This window comes from Emys orbicularis, chromosome 23 (genome assembly GCF_028017835.1).
Source record: "Emys orbicularis isolate rEmyOrb1 chromosome 23, rEmyOrb1.hap1, whole genome shotgun sequence".
NCBI lineage: Eukaryota > Metazoa > Chordata > Testudines > Emydidae > Emys > Emys orbicularis.
Window position 1 is genome coordinate 9,203,590 of NC_088705.1, and position 24,146 is coordinate 9,227,735.

The window sequence follows — 24,146 nt, forward strand, 5'->3', positions numbered from 1 at the left end:
GATTTTTCACACTTGGGCCACGTCTACACTACCCGCCGGATCGGCGGGTAGTAATCGATCTATCGGGGATCGATTGATCGCGTCTCATCTAGACGCGATCAATCGATCCCCGAATCAACGCCCGTACTCCACCTCGGCAGGAGGAGTAAGTGGAGTCGACGGAGGAGCCGCGGCGGTCGACTCGCCGCCATGAGGACAGCCAGGTAAGTCGAACTAAGATACTTCGATAGCGTAGCTGAAGTTGCGTATCTTAGATCGATCCCCCCCCCCCCCCCCCCAGTGTAGACCAGCCCTTGCTGTCTGGTCACCCTAGCTACACCGCTGTGCTGCTTGTGTCTTTAGAGCAAGAAGCAACGCAGATTTAATAAACGGGAATTCAACGTGCGGCTCTAATATTGCCAAAGCCCGTGAGCCACCACCAGCCTGCAGCGCTGACTACTGGAGCTCAGCGTAACCGAGTCAGCTCACAACTTAGAGCCATGTGGTGAGTGTCAAGAACCAACCATTCAGAGCAAACCTTCTATTTGTGGCTTCGTTCTCTTCCAGGCACAAACCAAAGTACCTGCAAGTGATTCTACAGCAATTGTAAGAAAGAAAAAAAAAAAGACAAAAGCCACCCACTGCGGATGCTGAAGTTATTGCAGCAGAACCTTCTCAGAGACACGTTCTCATTCAACCACAAGTTACTGGGCTAGACGCAGAAGTCTGGGTAGAGTCTCTGGCCTGGGTTATGCAGGAGTTCAGACGAGACAGTCATAATGGTCCCTCCTGGCCTGAAGAGAGGCGGACCAAATTCTATTCTCTTGCTGATCTACTCTGGTGTAACTCTTCTGGTTTCAATGGGTTGACTCCAGAATGAGATCAGACTTAGGCCCTATGAATTCCTAGCATTACTGGAGTCAGTGAGCCACATGCATTCATCCGGGCAGCGGGTTTGGGGCCTTTATAGCGAGCGTTCCAAATATGAGGCTACTCTGGAATGGGCTAGTCAGAGGATTCTCCATGAGGCCATAAATCACCTTCAATTAGGGAAGTTTGGACTGGTTTTCAGGTGGGGAGAAAAATTCCCGGTTCAGCTTTCAGCCTGGACAGCGATACCCTTGCTGAACTTCGGGGGGATTCCAGACTTGAGCAATGAGCAATGCCAGGAGTTAGCCACCCAGTTGTTTTTCTCAGAACCCAGTATAGGTGGAGTTTTTCAATACCCTGTGTGGGAGTTATGTGCACCAGAAATAAAAAAAAAACACCTGGGTTTTCAGACGGCCCCTTCTTCCCATGTGCTGTTCTCACACTGTCTGCTTCTCCTGTGAGAGACTGATGTGTGAACTGCTCAATCAGAAGGAAGCCTGACCCGTGTGTACATGGGACCTATTCTGAGAACTTTCACATAGTTCCCATTGACTGGGAAACCACTTCCTCTGTCTGCGAGAGCAGCTACCTCATTTGGAAAGTGACTCTCACACACGATACCGTGTGCTTTCTTCATTGGCTTGTCTGACTTGTGAACGTACCGGGACGGGGAGGGAGGGAAAAGAGAGAAGACAAATTGACCAAACAGGTGAGACGAGAGAGAAACATTTCCAGAGTAGCGACTGGTAACAGTTTGACAGCCCACTCTCTGCGGGAAGGGGGTGTGAAAATCATGTATGTATCAGAGATCAGAAGAGGACTCTACATTGTATAGAGCTGGACTCTAAAGCCCTTTGAGTTTTTACCCAGTCTTTACTCTGGCACAACTTACTATCTCTCGTAGGTGCTTACACAGCCCCATTACCGCGGTATCCGAGTCCCCCCATTCTTTAGTGTCACACAACCCTGTAAGGTAGGAAATTGCTATTATCCCAATTTTGGTAAACCGAGGCACAGCGAGGCTAAGGGACTTGCCCGAGATCACACTGGAAGTCTGTGGCAGAGTAGGGACTTGAACACAAGATTCTGGCTAGGGCCCTAACCACTGGACCCTTCTTCCTCCCACGGACTTCCTCTTCCATTGACTTCATCTGGTGTCTTGCCCGAGCGTGGACTGCAGGCTCTGGCCCACAGGTTTAATTGTTCCTGATCCATAATCGGACCTCACTCATTCTCCTCCGTTTCATTCACCCCACGGCAAAGAGCCTGGCTTTGGCCATCTTTAGGACATGCTGCAAGGCACATCTGTATTCCCAGGCTGTCCCTGGGGTCAGAGCTGTGTGGGAGGGGTGGGGGCGAGGATGAGAACTGTGTGGAGAGTCTGCTGAAAAGAATATTTGTATTTACAGAGCAGTAGCACTCAAGAAGTGCTTGGTGCTTTGCAGACAGCGGGGAAGAGGCAGTCTCTGCATCAAAGAGAGGAAGGATGGTCCTGTGGTTAAGGCCCTAGCCTCAGATCTAGGTTCAATTCCCTGCTCTGCTACAGACTTCCATTGCGACCTTGGGCAAGTCATTTAGTCTCTCTAGGCCTCAATGCCTCATCTGTAAAACAGGGATAACAGCACTGCCCTACCTCACAGGGGTCTTGTGATGACAAAGACATTAATGAGCATACGACACAGTGGTGGGGTCATTTACGTACCGTAGACAGACAGACTGAGCTCTGGACAGGCAGTGCTGTGGATTGAAGGGCCTCTAGCCTGGGAATCTTTTGAAAATTTCAGGCCCACTTCATTGTGGCCACGCCCCTTGGGGAGCCATTTATTCCGATGCAAAGTGAGTGTGAAACACCCCCACATCACTTTGCACTGATGTTAACCACTGCAGACAGAGCGGGGCAACACTGAACTGGGCCCTTGGACCAAGATTTTCAAAAGTGACGAGTGATTTTGGGGGCCTCCATTTAGAGCCCAACTAGACAGGCCTTCAAGGACCCGGACTTTCAGAAAGGGCTCAGCACCGGCCCCTCCGGGGTGTGGTTAGCTGCAGGGCCGGCTCTAATTTTTTTGCCGCCCCAAGCAAAAAAAAAGAGCACTGCCCTGCCGTAACAGTTCCCGAGCGCTGCGCCACCGAAAGACCCCCCCGAGCGCTGCGCCGCCGAAACACCCCCCGAGCGCCGCGCCGCCGAAACACCCCCCCCGAGCGCTGCGCTGCTGAAACACCCCCCGAGCGCTGCGCCCCCGTAACACCCACCCCACCGCCACCCCCGCCGTAACACCCCCCCGAGTGCTGCGCTGCTGAAACACCCCCCGAGCGCTGCGCCCCCGTAACACCCACCCCACCGCCACCCCGCCGTAACACCCCCCCGAGTGCTGCGCTGCTGAAACACCACCCCCAGCGCCGCCCCACCGTAACACCCACCCCCAAGCTCTGCGCTGCCCTGCCGAAACACCCCCTGAGCGCTGTGCCGCCGAAACATCCCCCCGCGCGCCGCGCTGCTGAAACACCACCCCCAGCGCCGCCCCACCGTAACACCCACCCCCAAGCGCTGCACTGCCCTGCCGAAACACCCCCTGAGCGCCGTGCCGCCGAAACACCCCCCCCGAGCGCTGCGCTGCTGAAACACCCCCCCGAGCGCTGCGCCGCCGTAACACCCACCCCAGCGCCACCCCGCCGTAACACCCCCCCGAGCGCTGCGCTGCTGAAACACCACCCCCAGCGCCGCCCCACCGTAACACCCACCCCCAAGCGCTGCGCTGCGCCGCCGAAACACCCCCTGAGCGCCGTGCCGCCAAAACACCCCCCCCATGCGGCGCGCCGCCGAAACACCCCCCCTGAGCGCCACGCCGCCAAAACACAAACAACAACAACAAAAACCCCGAGCGCCCCCGCCACCCCAAGATTGGCCGCCCCTTACAAGGTGCCGCCCCAAGCACGTGCTTGGTCGGCTGGTGCCTGGAGCCGGCTCTGGTTAGCTGAGCACGCCAAAGCAGTCGGCCCTTTTGAAAATCACAGCCTGTGTAGATGGAGTGTTTTGGTAAGAAGTTATGCCTCCAATATCTTCTGTTCATAACACACTTTGGGTGTGAGACAGTGGGCCGATGCCACAGGATTAGGCATGGCAGAAAACCCTGGAGCGGTAGGTAACACAAGAGGGAGGTGAAAGCCAAAATAACTACTCAGTTCTATTTATTTATTATTATTCAGCTCTGCCCAAGTTCAGTCTGTCTGTGGTACATATATGGCACCCGTCACTGTGTCATCTCTTAGGACCTTACCATTATTAATGTATTTGTCAACACAATACTCCTGTGAGGTAGAGACCAACACAATATCCCTGTTTCACAGATGAGAAACTGAGGCACAGAGAGACTAAATGACTTGCCCAAGGACACACTGGAAGTCTAGAGCAGTGGTTCTCAACCAGGGGTTCACATATTATCCCTGGTGGTACGCAGAGGTCTTCCAAGAGGTACATCAACTCATCTAGATAGTTGCCTGGTTTTACAACAGGCTACATAAAAAGCACTAGCAAAGTCCGTACCAGCTAAAATTTCATACAGACAATGACTTGTTTATACTGCTCTATACACTGAAATGTAAGTACAATATTTATATTCCAATTGATTTGATAATTATACGGTAACAATGAGAAAGTCAGCAATTTTTCAGTAATAGTGTGCTGTGACACGTCTGTATTTTTATGTCTGATTTTGTAATTAAGTAGTTTTTAAGTGAGGTGAAACTTGGAGTACGCAAGACAAATCAGACACCTGAACGGGGTACAGTTGTCTGGAAAGGTTGAGAGCCACTGATCTACAGCAGAGCAGAGAGATGTTTAAAAAGTCCTGCGAGTTGGCCTAACTCTGCCCCCACTGCAGTTAATTGTAAAACGCCCAATGAGTTCAGTGGGAGCAGAGTTAGTCCAATGCTGAGTGCATCCCACCCATACTGTGCATTCTAATACACCTCTACCCAGATATAACGCGATCCGATATAACACGAATTCGAAATATAACGCGGTAAAGCAGCACTCCGGGGGGGGGGGCTGCGCGCTCTGGCGGATCAAAGCAAGTTCGATATAACGTGGTTTCATCTATAACACGGTAAGATTTTTTGGCTCCCGAAGACAGCGTTATATCGGGGTAGAGGTGTATATATTGATCATATAGGTAACAGTAAGCATATATACTGTAATTTTAGGTAACACATACGTTTGATGATTTTGCAATGGGTAACAATATGCTGGCAGTATAATTTATAGGATATTTTGTATAATATATACAATGGAAATATGTTACATAGGGTGAAAATGATTAGCGCCTCTAATGAACTGGCTAGAGTGTATGTGTCACCCATTGGGCTGTCCATGAGGAAGTCAGGTCTGCTCAGCTATGCATCAGAGCCCCTGCACAGTAAGCAGTTAATGGAGAGTCTCCTTTGACCCAGTTAGTTGGGGTTTGAAGTAAGATGTCTGGATCCAGTGTCAGATCTGACTTTCCAGGGAGTTTAGATGCTGGAGGCTCCAATTCATGCCTGTCTCTAATAACAATGCTCTCAAATCACGCTCTAAAGATGTGCTCTGAATCCAGGCTAGGGGTAGTTACTTCAGGTCTCCTGCCTGCCTTGTACATGTTATTTTCATAGAATCATAGGACTGGAAGGGACCTCGAGAGGTCATCCAGTCCGGTCCCCTGCACTCATGGCAGGACTAAGTATTATCTAGACCATCCCTGGGATGTCTAACCTGCTCTTAAAAAATCTCCAGTGATGGAGATTCCACAACCTCCCTAGGCAATTTATTCCAGTGCTTAACCACCCTGACAGTTAGGAAGTTTTTCCTAATGTCCAGTCTTAAACCTCCCTTGCTGCAATTTAAGCCCATTGCTTCTGGTCCTATCCTCAGAGGTTAAGAACAACTTTTCTGCCTCCGTCCTCCATGTAACAACCTTTTATATACTTGAAAACTGTTATCATGTCCCCTCTCAGTCTTCTCTTCTCCAGACTAAACAAACCCAGTTTTTTCAATCTTCCCTCATAGGTCATGTTTTCTAGACCTTTACGATAACATAGCTTCCAAGTAACATGGTAGCATCCATCAGGCATGAAGAAGCAGGCAAGGTTAAAAAGAATTGATTCACTGACCACATTCTGAGCTTTTATCTTCGGCTGAGTCATTTGCTGAAGATATTTTGTCTCTCAGACCATTTTCATTAGCTTCCTGGCTAAGGTTTTGCCTGTCTATATCCCCTTTTGTAACATGCAAATAGCAAGCAGCTCCCATTTGTCTGCATGACGTGAAACACAAAGCTGACGTGTCTCAGGCTGCGGTAAGCATCAGACAAAGTAGTTACATTTTAGTGAAGTTGGAGTTAAAGGAACTAGTACAATTTATCATCCATAAAATCATTGTAAAAACCTAAATGAAATCTAAATGTCTCCTGGGCAGATTTTGCCCAGGGAAAGGACCATGCCTCTAATGAGACGACACTGCTTCCCTGGCCTAACAATATCATGATAGAATATTATGATGTGTGAAATTAAAAATGTCCCTCAAATCCCTCTTTAGTAATCCCCTCTGACATGCAGCCTAATGCAGGCAGATGTGAGCTACATTGTACATGCAAAGAGAAATGTAGCAACATGTCTGTACTACTGCAGCCACGTCCAGCCTTCTTCCCATCAGTTATTTACCTTATCCACCTGTTGCATCTTGTCATTAACCAAGCTTGTATGCCCACTGAGGCAGGGCCTGTCTTTTTACTACATCTTTGTACAGCACCTGGCATAGTGGGGTCCCAATCACTGACTCAGGCCTTTAGGATCTTCTGTAAATAATAACCAGAGCACTTTCTTCTTTAACAGTGGCTCCCAGTAGCAAAATACCCTACACTTTATCCATTGTGATGTTGATTTTATGTGGTTTCTTAAGACTCATCTTTGGCTGGGACTTAAAACCAGGAAGCTGGCCATAATAATTAAAGATCACATGGGCCTCTTGTTAAAAAACAAATAGATATTAGCTCTAGTGTCCTCGCCAAAACACATGTCGGGGGGCACCGAAACTATTTGTAAATTTGAGTCGAATTTGACTAATAATTTTGGCCGAAAAAAAGAGAGGATTTCCCCCCCAGAAATGTCAAAATAGTTCATTTAAAAAAAATCACCATGAGCCCTTTTGAAAATGTCGACTCGATTCAACGTTCCAAACATTTTGTTTTGAACCAAATGAATTTTTTTTGGATTTTCATTTCAGCGAGAGAATTGAAAAAATTCAATTTCTGTTTGAAATGAAACTGGGTTTTGTTGTTGTTGTTGCTGTTTTTCAGTTTGGCCACCATTCTGAAAAGTCAATTATTTGCTCAGCTCTAGTTAGGAGTCGGGGGGGTGGGGGAGGGATTTAGAACAGAGAAGGTGCCCGGATGTCCCAATCTGCCTGCAATGATTCAAATGGGCGTGTCCCCCAAATAAAAGGCAGATTGTGCCAATTGCCATTTGAATACTTTCACTCTTGTTTGTCCTGGGAACGCACCCTGGACACCAGCAGAGTGGTGTTATCCATGTGCCCTTTGCCCTGCATGACTGGTTGATCTTCCTGGGGTCTGATGTCAGGATTCCCTGCCCGCACTTGCTGTCTGACGTCAGTCTCTCAAACACTCTGTGCCTCTGTGTAACCATCTGTAAAATGGAGGAGTCACCAGTGTTTGTTGAGCACTTTCCGAGCCTCAGATGAAAGGAACTACAGACGTGCACTTGAATGACCTCTCTCCTTCTCTGCCCTTTGCCCCATGAGTGACCGGCCCATGCAAGGTTTACAAGAGCAGTAGCCTGTTTGGGAATTGCATTAAAGAGCTAAGGTAGGTGAGGTAATTAATATCTTTTACTGGACCAACTTGTTGCTGAGAGAGACGAACTTTTGAGCTGACACAGAGCTTCAGGACCTGAAGAAGAGCTCTGTGTCAGCTCGAAAGCTCCTCTCTCTCACCAACAGAAGTTGGTCCAGTAAAAGATATTCCCTCCCCCATCTCATCTCTCTAATATCCTGGGACCGACACTGCTAAGGCAACACTGCACACAACAATGGGCGCTGCATTGTCATTTAAGGGATTGCTCATGTCAGATGAATGTTTGTTTCATGAAAACTTTCGCAGCAAGTAGCTGTTTTGCATGCTTGGCAATCAGCGAAGGGTTAAACCACCACTCTAGGCATGTTCCCTGCCTCTGCCCTCATTAATCACAAGTGGAAAACTCAACTGGACACACGCAGCCGGGGGCTGGAACAGTTTGTATAGTGGAAGTGCTGAGAGCCATTGAACCAAACCGGAAACCCTGGATAGAATGGAAACCACTTCAAGCCAGGGGGTGCGGCAGCCCCCCCAGCTCCCCTAGTTCCAGTAGCTATACTCACAGCTGGCCTGTGCCAGCCAATTTGGGCTCATGGGGCTCGGGCTGCAGGACTGTATCATTGCTGTGTAGACTTCCAGCATCGGGCTAGAGCGTGAGCTCTCGGACCTCCCACCCCTTAGCACTAAGGGCCTTATTCTCCACTGTTGACATCAATGGGAATAGGAATGGGACCTCTATGGCGCCTTAGCGAACACCCCAGTTTTTCCTCCTCCTTTCTCCAAATCTAGCTCAGTTTCCAGGCAAAAATCTTCTCTCTGATCTGCCTCCCAGATTGCTGAATGCCCGAGGCAGTCCTTGTGTGGCGTGACCCCAGGATGTGCAATTAGATTCCCATCAGCCTCACGCTGACTTCAATATGTCTGCTGACGGTCTAAGAATTAAACACCTGCTTAAGTACTTTGCTGAATCAGGGCCTTAGACTCATTCATCCCAAAGAGCTTAACAACCTACACACAGGAGTCATTTTGCCCACCACTGAATTGCAGCCACCTCTGCCTTGAAACACAGTAACTTTTTACATCCCATGTGCTGTCTTCACTGCTATTGTTCCCTGGATTCGAGCCAGCTCAGGGGCCTACCTGTATACAGTGTTTGCAGTCTAGACATACCCTCTGTTAAACAAACAGCAAAGACTTCAAGATGCGGCCCACTGATTTAGCCTTTGGTAGCATGGTATCAAAACATGTACACCTCTACCCCGATATAACGCTGTCCTCGGGAGCCAAAAAATCTTACCACGTTATAGGTGAAACCGCGTTCTTATTAACATTAACATCGAACTTGCTTTGATCCGCCGGAGTGCGCAGCCCCGCCCCTCCGGAGCGCTGCTTTACCTTGTTATATTCTAATTCCTGTTATATCGGGTCGCGTTATATCGGGATAGAGGTGTATTTGGGCTCTGACATTTAAAGAGTTCCTCACTTCTTTTGTGACCTTGGGCAAATCACTTAATCTCTCAGTGCCTCAGGAGCTGTAAAATGGGGATAACACTCCCTTTGTCTTGTCTATTTAGATTATAAACTCTTCAGGGCAGGGACTGTCTCTCGTTATGTGTCTGTACAGCAACTAGCACCAGGGGGCCCTGATCTCAGTTGTGGCTGCTAGGTGCTATTGTAAGACTAATAAATATTGCCCATGGGGATCAGATTTCAGGATCGGGGCCTTTGATTGTAAGTGCCTCAGATCCAGGAATGCATGGCTCCTTCTGCTCTTAGTTGGGACCTCTAAGTGCGACTATAGTAAAATAATAAACAATGCTTTCCAGGATTTTATGACATAAATTAAACAAGAAGAGAAAAGGGACCAGTTTAGCTCTGCCACATGAGGAGACTCATGTAGGTGCTATTTAGAATGTGGAAAAATATTCTCCTTTCTTTTAGTTCAGAGAAATACTCCAGAAAGACTTGATGAAACCACAGACATTTTCGTCTGGAATCTACCCCTATCGTACATTGCATTATAGATGAGTCATTCCTACACTCCCATCTTCCTCCGCTTTGAGATGTGGCGTTTCACATAACCCGGCAGAAGAGAGAGAGAGAAATATTGTCAGGGTTACAGTTTTCCGTGGTTAAAAAGCTAACACAGAAATCCATTAAAAGGAAAAGTTTGTAGAGCGGGAATCCTGAGGTGGTGGATTACAGGAAGATTAAAATAAAAAACCTCTGCTTGTGTTGAAGTGGACATTGCCTCCAGCCTACAACAAATGAGACAAGTGGGGCATTTTATCACAGCACCCATCCCATGAAACCAGAAAGAGTTCCGTTCAAAACAAGCAACCACTCAGCTAGACTTGGCTTGGGGAATAGGGCGGGGCGCTGGCCTGGGAAGGAGAGAGGTTCTGAAATGACCTTGGGAGCCCGGTAGCTTGTTGGCCCATCTGGAGAAGAAGAATGGCCTGTAAGTAGTAAGAAGTAAGGCACTGGAGTGTGAGTCAGATCTGCCTTTGCCACAGACCCCTTGCATACCTGGGGCAAGACACTTCCCCTCCCTGAGCCTCAGTTTGCCATCTCTAAAAGGAGGCTAACAATACCTACTTCATCAGTCTTGTTTGCTCAGATTGTAGGGACTGTCTGTCACTAGGTGCATGGACATCAACTAGCATTAGGGGGGCCCATCTTGGCCCTACGACCATACCAATGCATGGTTATTATGGGACTTCCCAGAGAGTTGAGGATGCTCATCATCCCCCATGCTAGGGCCGATAATGAACTCTGATTGGTATCTCCCTCCATCGTTTCCTACTTTGGATCTGGAGCGTGGTTTGGCGTATGGACTGCTGCTTCCTAGCCCCTGAACGGAGTGTTTTTCAAAGTGTCCTTTCAGGGGGACCTTGGTGTTTGTGATAGGCTGCACTACCTGGACACACCCGGAGAACGACATTGTGTCTATCCGAGAGACAACGTGGGCGAGGGACTATCTTTTACTGGACCAGCTTCTGCTGGGGAGAGACGCACGCTTTCGAGCTGACAGAGAGCTGCGGGCGTTCCTCAGACATGAACCCAAGCTTGGAGAGACCATCTCCAGCGTGTGAGGGGGAGCCAATGAACGAAAGCAATGAAGGGGAGGGAAAAAAAGAGGAGGGAAGGACAGAAAACAAAGGGAGGACACGGGATATTCTATACTGGACATTCCCCGTCATTTTATAGCAGTGCAGGGCTTCTCAAACTTCATTGCGCCACGACCCCCTTCTGACAACAAAAACACGACTCCGGGGGTGAGGGGAGGGACGGGAGGGCAAAGCCTGAGCCCACCCGAACCCCACCACCCTGGGCCGGGGGGCCAAAGCCCAAGCGCCACTGCCGTGGGCTGGGGGGGGGGCATAAAAGCCAAAGCCCAAGGGCTTCAGCCCCAGATGGGGGGCCTGTAACCTGAGCCCCACCACCCAGAGCTGAAGCCCTTGGGCTTTGGCTTAGGCTCCCAGCAAGTCTAACACCAGCCCTGGCAACCCCATTAAAACGGGGTCACGACCCACAGTTTGAGAACCGCTGTTTTATAGGAATTATTGGTTCCTGGCTCTGCCTTCGTTTGCCGCCAAAAATGAACTGGCTAAAATTTCCATCCACAGGAACGTTACAAAGAATCACTGTCCTCTTTACCTGTGCATGACCTTCCCATTTATTTCCTGGGCTTTACAATTCTACCCTTTTGCGACACCCACACAGATACTGCTCTGACGTCTCCAAGGAGGGTGTGGACGGAGTAGCACGAAATGACCAAGGGCTCAATTCTGCTCGTCGCTACCACAGTTGAAATCCACAGTAGCGCTGCTGGAGTCAGCAAAGTTACTCTGGATTTACATCCCATGTAACTGAGAGCAGGATGTGGCCCAAACCAAGTGGCACATTGGCCTACAAGTGTTTATTGAATGACCGAGACCACAATCTCTAAAAAACAGTCATTGTGAAACCTCTGACTAATCTGCTCTGGTCTGTTCCTTGGTGTAATTTCAAGTTCAGTGACATTTCTGACCTTGCAGAGAAAAGAAGAAGAAATAATGGCTCATCTGGTGCTTTGGGTTGTACCCGTTCCCAAGGGAAGGGAATGAACGACCATGCTAATATATTGCTAACACAAGAGAGACCTGAGCTGTGGAAATCAGCTCTGGATTTGAATCTGAAATTCACCCCAAATGTAAGGGCGTTTGCTTTGGATGTTCCAATTTGGGTAATTACAGAGCTAGGCTTGTACTACAAAGCGGATCCAGATCTGGATCTGCAGCTAAAACTGCTGCAAAGTTTCATCAGCTGCAGACCCATTGTTCCATTTCACACTCATCTCTGGCGGCTAGCAATACAGCTGACTTATGCTCCTGGGGGCTTGTTGCTATTTGCTGCCCCAGCCGTCCTGTCTCCTTGTATTTTAACAAAACCACAGAAATTAGAGATAGAAAAGTCCTATCAGATCATCTGATAGGTCCTTCTTCCAAGCAAGTGCAGAATCACTCCCTATTGTACAATGGGATTTCCCTGACTTCCTTTGGGATGCTATTCCAGAGTCAAATAGATTTTGCTGTAAGGAAGTTTTTTTTCCTGATCAGAGTCATCAGTGGGGAAGATCTGGTGGCGAGATGTTCAGGGGGTCTAGCAAAGTCAGTTCTTTTGTCTGAGTCACTGAGTTGGATAGCTGCTCAAGAACTATCTCATCTTCTAGCCTCTGTTATGGGGAAGACAATTTTCTCAGAGACGTCCCAGAAAATGCTCCTGAAAATGTCAAGAATGCTTTGTGCAGGGCGGGAGCCAGTGCCTTCGGACTTCCTTGGGCGAGGGATAAAACAGATCAAGACAGCAAAACCAAGATATTTTTGGGCACCACTCACGCGCCAAAAAAAATCGCAAATGTTTCCTGGCCCCGGTGGGAGAAGTTGCTTGGAAGCAGATCAAAACTGGCTGCCCATTTGATCTGTTCCTGTCAGATCCTTCTGGTGGGTCGTGATTTTTTGTGCCTGTTGCTCTGTGGCCTCTCCAAGGCATAACCTTCGCATTTCATACGGATAAGGCAGTTAAGGGAGGTTGCTCTTGTTCTCGCCTGAGGCATTTGACATAGAGCCCTAGTTGTTTACAGATGTGTCGAGAGGGCGGAAGTGTTCATGCTAACGCAAGAGACTCAGCCAGGATTGTGGTGAACACAGTGATCACAAGGAATATTACAGTTCTGCACCTTCTCCCCCCTGCCCAGGGTAGTGGCTTTGGTCAAATAGGGTGGTCTTTCAGCTCGGACAATTTAGGAGCAGTTTAGAAATAAAATCAACAAGGAGTTATTAGATTCAGGGCCAGGGCTTTAAATTGCTGAGGTTTTCGATTGGGGGAGGGTGTGTTTTTGTGTGTGGGGGGGGGTAGCTTCTCAATACACCTTTAGGGCCAGCATATTGCTGGATTCTGGGACCAATTCACTGGCTTTCAAGTGGTCTCCTTTCAGAACAGCAGCAGACCCGAAACTCTTGGGACACCTTGGTAAGACATGCCTGGTGAGGAAGTCAGTTGCCTCTTTGTCCCGGAGGCTCACTCTGCTTTGGTTCTTTCCATTTCCTTCGACAGAGAAAAGGGTTTTAACCCCTAGGTGATCGACGCTAACAGCCGGTGATGGGGTTGGTTGGAGTGGTAGAGGGGCCTGCACGCCTAGACCGCTTTGCAGTGGGTTTTACTGTCAAGCAGACGTGACTGGAAGGAGTCTCCCTGACACAGAGTCCGCACGGCTTCCCTCAGCCCAAGTCCGCAGTAAAAGCGGGGAAAGGCCCAGTTTGTTTCAGCGAAGGGAAAAACGAAGAGCTAAAGCATGGATCAAAGTTCCAGGTAGGAAGAAGAACCAAAGACCCTTTCTCCTGGTTCTCCTCTTTCAGCTCCATCCTTCTTCCCAGCAGCCAGCCTTCCTTAATGCCTGCAACGGTCTGCAGTTTCCCACAGCACACCCTTAATGGTGCTGTGGGGACTAGTTCCCCAGCCCTGCCATCCTGCAGCCAAGGCAGGGAACACTGAACCTTCCTCTAGCCAGAGGCAGAGGATCAGCCCCTTCTCTGCCAATCTGTGTGTAATAAAACTGTGACACACGGGATTGCTGGTAAAAGACTGAGATCTTGGTTTCCTGGCTCCAGTCACATGACACGGGACACGGTTGCTAAGAAGGCTCTGATCTCTATCATATGACAGGGGTGAGCACACACTAACCGCTGGAGCCCGGCGGTTGGGGTACACCCAACCCATCACACAGAGCATGCAGTCGGTTTTTGGATTATCACTCTCAGCAGCAAGCGCTGGCTCATGGAGGGTTTTCCACTTCTCCCAGGTTAGACAGGACATTTTAATGGATAATACTGTACAGGGTGGGTAGGACTTGTAGGTCTCTGGAAAACCAGAGCCACATAAACTAAGAATGCAGTGTGAGAGATATCGCTGGAGATGGAGACAGGGGTGAAAGGAGGCATGCGTTATCTTCTGGTTTGGGGGGTGCCCTGATTGTAAAGGGGAGTCCTAGCTAGAGTAACCAGATGTTCCAATTTTATAGGGACAGTCCCGATTTTTGGGTCTTTTTGTTATATAGGCTCCTATTACCCCCCACCCCCTGTCCCGATTTTTCACATTTGCTGTCTGGTCACCCTAGTCCTAGCCTAGGGCGTTAATCAGAGTGGACCTTCCGATTTGACAGGAGATGGTTAAACGGGATGCTGTTGCAGATCCAATACTCTTACAGAGTGGGAAGTCCTTTGTACCGTATTATATCATGTTGTGTCCCCTGTATTCCTGCATTTCTTCTCTGCTTTAAGTTCTTTGTCTACCTAGGTATCTGTTTAGCATCAGAACATCGCTACAAGCTCAGTCAGTATTAGACCCATTTTGCAGATGGGGAACTGAAGCCCAGAGAGATTATCAAGGAACTTGCTCAAGGTCAAACAGGAAGTTTGAGAATTGCACCCTCATCTCCTGATCCTTGCCTCCCTCTCGTTGGCTGCTGTATTTTTAACAGCTCTGTGGTACGGCATCGCTGATGACTCTTATTCGTATGACAGTAGCAGCTAGAGGCCTCTCCCTAGGTCATGGTCCCATTGTGGTAGGTGCTGTACATACATAAAGTAAGGCACGTCCCTGCCCTGAAGATCTGACAATCTAAATAGACACAAGTGGGAAGAGAAACTGAGGCGCAGAACGGAGAAATGTCTTATGCAAGATCAATGGCTGAGCAGGGAGTAGGACCCAACTCTTCTAAGGCCCTACCCACTAGACTGCGTTGTCTCAGCTAATGTTGAAATTTTGCATAGGTTTGGTTGCATAGATAAAACCCAGCCTTAAACTCCCAGCAGAGGACCCGATCCTGCCGTCCGCACACAGGCAGACCTCCATTGAAACTGAAGTCATAGAGAGTTTCCCGGGGAAAAGCAGCAGGACTGGGCCAGCAGTGTAGAAGGAACCAAGGTAAGCCATGATATGTTGCTGAGATTTAGGAGACTCACGGGGGACGTGTCACAGCTGAGGATGATGACGGAAAGAAAAATCATAATTTTCTTTTCACTGGGAAACGTACAGATGGCAGCGTTTGACCAGCCACTCCTTTGCGTTACTAGATTTACAGGGCCCAAGTGGCATTTACTGGAAAAATATAAAACGTCAGTGATCTGAAACCCAAGCCTGTTCGTGAACTCAGGATCATCCTAGATGGCTTGCAGCAGAGCATGCTGCAGGGATACCATGCTCGGAGCTGGGCGGCTTGGAAGCCAAGGATGGCGGGCAGCCATTGGTTCAGTAATATGTAGAGCTACTGACAATTTTGCGAGCTAAGAAGAAACAGCGTGAATAAGCACATTCCTGACATCCTTGAAGTCAGCACTCACCAGCAACCGCAGGCAAACTCTGGCCTCAAGCACCCGTTTTAAAGTATCCATAAGGACATCTCGTATACTACAGTTTCGTGTGTGCTGCAGTCATGCCAGCTTCCCTAAATCCCATTTCACAAGTTAGGCTAATTTAGTACTTGGATGGGAGATCTTTAAGCAACATCTCCAGGACGAGGTGTCAGTTACCATCAATAATTAGTAGTATGGAAATACTGGGAGACCCCAATGGAGATCAGAGCCACTAGGTGCTGTACAAACACACAGAAAGAGATAGTCCCTGCCTCCTACAATTAAACAGGCAAGACATAGGAGATGAAGTGACCAGCCTCACAGCATGGGGCAGAACCAGGAATAGAACCCACGTCTCCTAAGTTCTAGTGAGGAGCCCCAGCTACTAGACCACACAGGTCATCAAAAGATAACCTCCTCACTGAGCCAGTGCCCGACCAGCAGGGTGCTAGGGGTAATACTTGAATTAGGGGAGGAAGTTTATCCTTTTTCAGGTGAAAAGTTGGAGTCTGACAAAACCATCCTCACCAAATTAAAGCACTGGGGATGAGGATGTATATGCTAGTGTCCTTGTGGCCCTTAAAGATCCCATGGTATTTTTTTGAAACAGCAGGTGCTAAACCCCCTGCCCTGGCCCAATTTCAAGCCTGGTCGTTTCATTCCATCTCTCTAAGTTCCCTTCCAAACTGGAGCGGATCTCTCCCGTACTTCCTGTGCTAAACCGTTGGGTAGCGTTGCTGTTCACAGTTCTTTGTGTTGCTGTAGCACCTAGGAGCTGTAGTCCAGGACCCCACTGGGCTAGTGCTGGACAAACGCAGAACAAAAAGGCCCTGCCCCCCCAAGAGCGGCAGCCTTTGTTCAGCTGAGTTTTGTAAGGCTTAGTTAGTGTATGTAAAGTAACTCAAGAATCTCCAGTGAAAGGATAGAGTGAAATCGACTACCTTTAAGACCCACCTCTGTGAAGCAACCGAGTTTTGCTGGCCCCTTGGACGATTGCTCATGACCCGTTTCGCTGTCTATATTTAAACTGCCCGGTGGGCACTAATTCCACTGAAGCCCCTGTGGAGTTGAGGGTGCTTGGGAAGAAATTAGGCCCAGGTGATGATTTCTCAAGCCTTTGCCAGCATGACACAAGTATGATTAATGAAGGTGACATTTGTGGCTGGATGAGCTACGCTCATAGAGGTGGACTGAGCTGCCAACGGGATAACAGACCTACTTAAAGCAGTTTCAAGATCAAATTACAGTGGGCGATGGGTCTTGTCACCAGCCACAGTCCTCAGTGTCAACGGCCTTGATGAGTAACATCGATTGGAGAAAGATTCCCTCCAGCACAGTTTAATCACTCCTCTTCATGAAAAATACTCTGCATTAATGTAACACCTACGGAAGAGAATGTATTTGCAGGGGCAAAGAAATCCAATCTTCCCCATATGCCTTCACCTCCCCTTATTTCATTGGGAGCTTTGATTATTCATGGCATGCAGGAATGAACCATGAAGCACTAGACGTCAGTGGGGTCACTCCCAATTTAAACCAGCAAATTTAGGAGCAGAATTTGGCCATGTAGTATTGGTCAGATTTTCAAGATAACCCAACGTGCCACTTATTTTGGTGACTGTGTGGGAGCTGAAGCTCAGATGCTCAGAGGTATTTAAGAGCCTAACACCTATTGAAATCAGTGGGCATTTGAGGATCTCGGGACCACTAATGAAAATTTGGCTGTATCTCTCCTACATGCGTATTCCTCTCTTCTAAGCAAGAGTGAGGCGTTCTCCGACTTTGCAGAAGTGTTCTGCACCTTCATTACATTTCACTCTGGATTTATGTGAAGAGCTGGGCAAATTATTTGTAGGCAAAGAGTTTCTCCTATATAGTTAGTCATTCATAGAATCATAGACGATCAGGGAAGGGACCTCAGGAGGTATCTAGTCCAACCCCCTGCCCAAAGCAGGACCAATCCCCAACTAAATCATCCCAGCCAGGGCTTTGTCAAGCCGGGCCTTAAAAACCTCTAAGGAAGGTTTCTCTGGTCTCGCATTCCCCTCAAACAGCCCATTTTTCTAAATTAGATTTTATATCCAAAATTGTTCACTTTATGCAATTACATTTCAGCCTCTGCCAGTTACTTGGATTATGATTGGTTATCCTAAATCACATGGCATTACTTCTGCTTCATGATTGGGTAAGTGAAAAATACTGTACAAAAGGAGGGGGGAGGGAAAGCATTTCCAGTCTGAAGAGTGAATAGCTTTTGGATTTGTTTGTTTGTTTCATTCCTTAAATATTTGTGCAAACAAATAGCCATTTGCATGGACAGGCACAGAAAATCAATCACAATATGAATGTAGTTGAATCAGAAAGCTATTTGGAATTCAAATGAAACATTCGTGAATGTTTTACACTATTCACCCAGATCTAGCTATGCACCCAACTGCACTGGAAAGGACACATCTAACCTCTTAAAGAAACAAGGATTTCTTGTCTTAATCGTAAACAAATGTTTCCCAATTTGGCTATTCTCTATCTTCAGTGTAATCTTTTTTCTCTCCCCCCCTTTTAATAAAATTATGTCTGAAACAAAAATGTTTATTACTTTTATGAGTTCCTATTTGTATGGAAATTGAATTCAAGATGTGATATTTCTGTCTCTCTTTTTTTTTTTATGACCGATCCTCAGCATTTCTTCATCTGGCTTGTGGCGGGAAAAGCACAGATTAAAAGGACTGTGCAAATGTTTTTTATAAACTTCTCTTATTTTCTTGCCATAGGATTGCCTTTAATTAGCTCTGTGGAGTACAAAGGATACATAATGACACCATCTCATAGCGGAAGATATAAAGATCTACTATATTTATTGCTGAATAGTCACACTGTACTCCAGTACTTTGATAAGTACCAACCTTGGACTAGGATCCATTCTTATTGACACCGTTGTAATTCTGCTGAGGTCTAGGACACTACTCTGGGATTTACACCAATGTAACTAAAAATAGAATTTGGCTCATTATTCTCACTTTCCAACACACTCTGCTCAGAAGAAAATTCAAATACAGTAAATGTACTAGGACAGATTTAATATTGTTAATCCATTTAATATCATGTAACCTTTGGGATTTTTGAACACTACGCCAACTTCTGGTCTCTGACACTGGTAAAACCCTAATATGGTCTAGTGACTTCTGTAGTATTTTGCTAATTCTAGATAACATTCAATTTAAGATTTATCCCCAATCGTTTTAGTTGACGAGTATCAAGTTGATTGATTTTGACACCGTTTTCTTTCATCCATTTAGTTTCAGTATATTGTGTTAAGTTGCTATTTGAGAATTCTTTTTTTTAATGCTTTTATCTTTGGAATCAGCTTGAACGTCTTATCTTGTTTTAGAAATTCAGCTACAAAACAAGTACAAAAAAATCCAACAAACCCCCAGAATTTACAGGGTTCTGGCATACCTGTAGTACTCTAATGTTACGGTCTTAATCCTGCATTCCTGAGACATCTTCAACTCTCAGGGAATTAATGAGGGATTATTTGGATTGCGCAAGGAATGAAAGATTGGGTCCATCCTGGTTTTCATTCAAAGGTTTTAGAACTGAGAACATGCCAAGCGCCCCAGTTCAAAATAAGTCAGTGAGAAGACCACCTGCACATTCTTTATGTCCTGATGAGTTGCGTTTTTAAAGTATTCTGTAACCAGCATCCCAGATAGCAGGACTTGCAATAGCACAAATTGATTTTGTGCAATTTACTGGATTTACAAAAGCAGGTAAGGCTGAGAAACACCCCCGATTTTAGCAATATGTCACAGAGCACGAGGTAGTTCCTCTACACGAATAGGCTGAAAAAAATGACACCGTCCCAGTTTGCAGTATTCTCCCAAGTAACAGAGTGACAGAATGGTATGCTGGAGCCTGCTTCCACACTGATGCACTGCAGAAAAAGGTGCCTTCATCATACAACAAAAAATAAATGCAGTCTAGTTTAAATTCTTTGGGTCAAATCCTAGGCACCTTGCTTTATTTTTACGCAGGCAAAAGTGCTGAGTAAAAACTAAGTAAGGGCACTCAGATTCAAGCAACAGTTTTCACACTCTGACTCTTTTGGATATTCGTGCTGAAATTTACAAATAAAACGTTCATTGTGTGGCTTAGGAAAGCTTTCAACCCAGGTGTGGTCCCCAGTTTATATTGATACAGAAGAAAATGAGAGCGGAAAATGATCCGACATTTGCTCTCTGTAAACAAGACCCAATTCAGCTATGCTCTGGGATGGAGCTAAACATCCTAATCACATGCTGAATGTCAGAAATGTAAGGTCCCTCTGTGATAACCGAAAGATATAAAGTCTCATCTTTGTGCATTTACTGCGGGGTTGGAGCAGAAAGAGTAGATGGAATAAACTTTGTCCAAAGCAATTACATTTCTGAAGTGCCTTTCAAAAGCAAAACACTAGATTCTCACACACACTATAGCAAAGTCTTTCAGGTCTACCTTTAAAGCAACCATCCTCAAACCCTCTAGTGCCCTGGAAAGCTAGCTTTCCCCTTAGAAATGGAAAATGTTGAGTGCTACTAACTTTTGCAGCTCTTACCTGATGACTTAAGTTCTTTCCTTTCACCTGCTGGTTATGCATATTTTAAGGCATCCATCCCCACAGAACCTGGATACTAGCTACTTTGGCTCACATGGGGCTATGCAGGCAGAGTAGGACTGAAAGAAATATAGCATATATCTAGCACCAAGCAATGCCCTCTGGACAAATTACCACTCAGTTAATGTTCACAGTCCTACAACCGATTTCATGCCACGCCTGGTGAGTCAACAACAGTGTGAAAAAGTCATCACGAAGGAAAATGCACATCAAGGTAGGGCCTGGACAGAAGCGCCGAGAAGATCCAGAAGCTCATCATTTCACATAACAATGGAGTGCTCTAAGCATGGGTCACACGCACAACAGAAAACTCATTCCACGACAGCCCACTGTGTGAGCAGCTAGCATGCAACTGAAGATGTGCCAGCGAAGTTATTAAAATAGGCTGCTGTTCAGCGACAAACAACAACGTTTCCTGCCTTGAAGAAGATGAAAACAAGGGCTCTACTCACCACGGAGGAAGGTTGGCGAATAGGTTGCAAACGAGTCAAATATGCTGTTGGAAGCCATGACCCCAGCCCAAGATGATTCTTCAGCCAGTCCTTGTGGTTTGTTTATATTCCCCCCGCTAGTCTTGAAAAAATAAGTTTGAACTGAAATACAAAAGAGAGAGAGAGAGAGAGAGAGAAAAATCCACAAGGAAGCTAAGTGCCTGTTTGTAACCAAGAATCTGGCTTTGCCGTGCCACAGGAATGCTTAGCCACAAGTTTTTCAACAGAAGCATATGCACGCTGGATCATTAGTACGAACAGGGGGGAAGAAAACAGGGTTTGCAAAGAGATAGACAGAGGGTGGTGTAAGGTATGGAGAGCAAAATGAATGAATGAATGGAACTTACCCTAGACAGACAAAAATACAGCTGGTGTTAACAACCAAGGGGGGGGGGAAACCTCCTCGCTGAGGTACAGGTACTCTTCTAAATTGGAGATTGCAGTTTGCTTGTGGTTCTGTGGTCGCCTATGAGGCCTGAAAGAGTGTTAACTCAACCCCGGTTCTGAGACAGAAAAGACTCCAGCTAGTCATTCGCTGAGTGGAAGAGGAGAGTCAGCTGACCCGTGATGTCAACGGGGCATGAAACATCTTTGTGGCTTCTTCTTCTTTTTTTTTTTTTTTTTATGGTTTATATTTATTAGTTCATGGGAGGCCTGGTTGACTCTCCTGGATCCTATGGTGAATGACATACAGAAGCAGAACTTAGAAGCATTGAGACATTTCCTTTTAATTAATTATATTGTTGCCCTAGAAGAGACAGAAGAGAGACTTCAGATTTCTAATTGGTTGATTGAAGTAATAACCCATTTACATTCAGTGGTTTTCTCCTTTTAACTGCCTTTTCTCCCACATTTACCACTTGTCTGTATCATAATTTTTAGCTGTACATGGCTTTCTAACTCCCAGCTCTCTTGGCTGATTATTGTTACTGCGTGTCGAGACTATTTCCATATGTGTAGATGGGTGGCTCTTCTTCGCGGGGATTTTATGTGAATTAGTATTAAGCAAGACACAAAGCACATGCGGCAGAATAAACATTGCTAGCTGAAGAGAGGAACTGCAGCCATTCATCATTCTTTAAAGGTGTAGAATCGCATTCCAGGGAAAGGAAGGCGATCAAGTCTGAAGCCCTTGCTCATGCTGGGTAGTGCTTATTCATTGGGGTCAATGTGAATGTTGCCTGGGTAAAACTGCAGGGACTGGGACCTTGTTTTTCAGGAGTAATAGTCACGCGCTGATTATTAACGACGATGCTTTGCGATCTGCGGGTGGGTAAGTGCAAAGGCCAGATTTTCAAAGGTATTTAGGCATCGAAGCAGGTTTGGCGCCCAACCTACTTAGGTGCTTTTTGAAAATCCCACTAGGTGCCTATCTTCATCTTTAGGTGCCTACATACCTTTGAGAATCTGTCCCCATGGCCCTCAAAATAAGGCTTAAATGGGACATAGACTCTATATTGGCCTTCTCCAAGGGGTGAATTTCACCTGTTCAGGAAATAAACCTCACAACATTCCTGGGCAATGCATGTTGGGCCATCACATTTTAAGCAAACTTCCCCAATGATTTCCTGGGGAAGTTCTGCATAAAATCCTGTGGCACTAGATGGTGCAGGGTCATTAGTAAAAACGTAACTTAAAGATCCCTCTGAACTGGTAGCATCAACATCTGCAAGGCCTTCAAATCCCTCCTTAAAACTCTCCTTTGCCTTGATGCCTACAGAAAACTTGACAGCTGGTGCCCAGAGACCACTGCGGGTCACACTGACCAATATTGTCTCACTGTTTCCCTGTGCTCCAGTGTCAGTCTGTCTGTATCTATCCGGTGTCTCTTGTCTTAGATTTACATTGTAAGCTCTTCGGGACAGGGACTGTCTTTTCGTTCTGTGTTTGAATAACCCTTAGTGCAATGGGTGCCTGGTTCCTGACTGGGACTCTGAGGAGCTACTACCTTACAAATAACTAATTTTCCACTTACACTTGTAAGTTTTGGGCTTACCTTTTTCCTTACTCACAGTGAGTAGTATTGACTCGTGTGAGTAGTTATTGAGGATTTGGCCCGATACACATGCCCAAGCCAAAGGTGAAAAACACACAAACACCCCTGCAAATTGAAGTAATGACACATCACTTTCGAATTCCGCCCAGAGAATCCTAGAAATCAGAGATGAGAAAGGCCTCTTAGGTCATCCAGTTCACCTCCTTGCCTACAGTCCATTTCCCTGTCCTTTGAGCAGCACAATTTTTAACTACCCCAAGTGCTTGAACTGCGGGGGGATCTGATAACAGTCTTCAGATATGTTAAGGGCCATTACAAAGAAAACGGTGATCGATTGCGCTCAATGTCCAGCGAAGGCAGGACAAGAGGTAATGGGCTTACTCAGCAGCAAGGGAGATTTAGGTTAGATATTAGGAAAAGCTTTCTAATTATGAGGGTAGTTAAGCTCTGGAATAGGCTTCCCTGGGGGGTTGTGGAATCCCCATCAAGAACTGCTTAGACAAACACCTGTCAGGAATGGTCTAGGTGTATTTGGTCCTGCCTCAGCATGGTGGGATGTACGACGTGACCTCTCAAGGTCTCTTCCAGCCCTAAATTTCTATGATTCTACTCACTTCCCTTGGAAGATCATCCCACTTTAACAGTTCTCAGGGGCAGGAAACTTTTCCTGATATTGAACCTAAATTTCCCTCTCATGCTCTCCTCTTTGCTCTCAGTTAATCCCCCATATTATTACTGGTTTCCAGTAACATCCCCACTGTACACAGCCAGAGAAAGGCCCCTTGTACCAACCTTAAAATTTCCTCTTTCTTAGTGTTTACACCCTTCAGGTATTCCTAACTGGTTATTAGGTCCCTCCATGTTAGTGATCAGTTAGTCAACGTTAACCAGATTCTGTTCACACTGGCACCAGAGTAAATCCAGAGTAACTCCATTTACATCAGACTCTGCTCTCTTTAATCAGGCAAAAATCCCATTGGGTCAAATTCTGTTCTCCACTACACTGGTATACTAAAACTCTGTTGAAACCGATGGATTTTCCTGCATATTTATCCCAGTCTAGGGATCCGGTCCAAGGCCCAATTAAGTCAGTGGGGTTTTTGCTGTTGGTTTTAAAGAGGTTTTAGTTTGGGCCATACATGAGAACAGAATTTGGCCCTTTATTTTTATGAGTCATTATTAGTTGACACAAGGCTGGTATTATGCCTATAGTCGGCAGTGTTATCTGGTGGGCATGTGTGGCACACGTCCCGGTGATAATCACCATTCAAATATTATCCTTTCTCTGTGTGTTTTTTGCAGAGACCTACTCACTATCATGTCAGGTTAAGAAATAGATTAATTGGGGCCCTATAGGTGAAGAAGTGACTAACTAAAACGCGGAGAGATTTTTCTTCCAAAAAAAGATGTTTGAGG

General features: G+C 46.6%; 1 protein-coding gene across 1 annotated transcript in view; it reads right to left on the minus strand.

The window, feature by feature from the left end:
• Window positions 1-20,967, minus strand: part of RUNX3 (RUNX family transcription factor 3) — a 116,882-nt gene extending 95,915 nt beyond the window's left edge. Inside the window, 2 exon segments of the mRNA XM_065421724.1 lie at window positions 20,696-20,867; window positions 20,869-20,967. Of these exon segments, the coding sequence (XP_065277796.1) occupies window positions 20,696-20,867; window positions 20,869-20,967 (271 nt within the window).
• Between the last annotated feature and the right edge of the window lie 3,179 nt (window positions 20,968-24,146).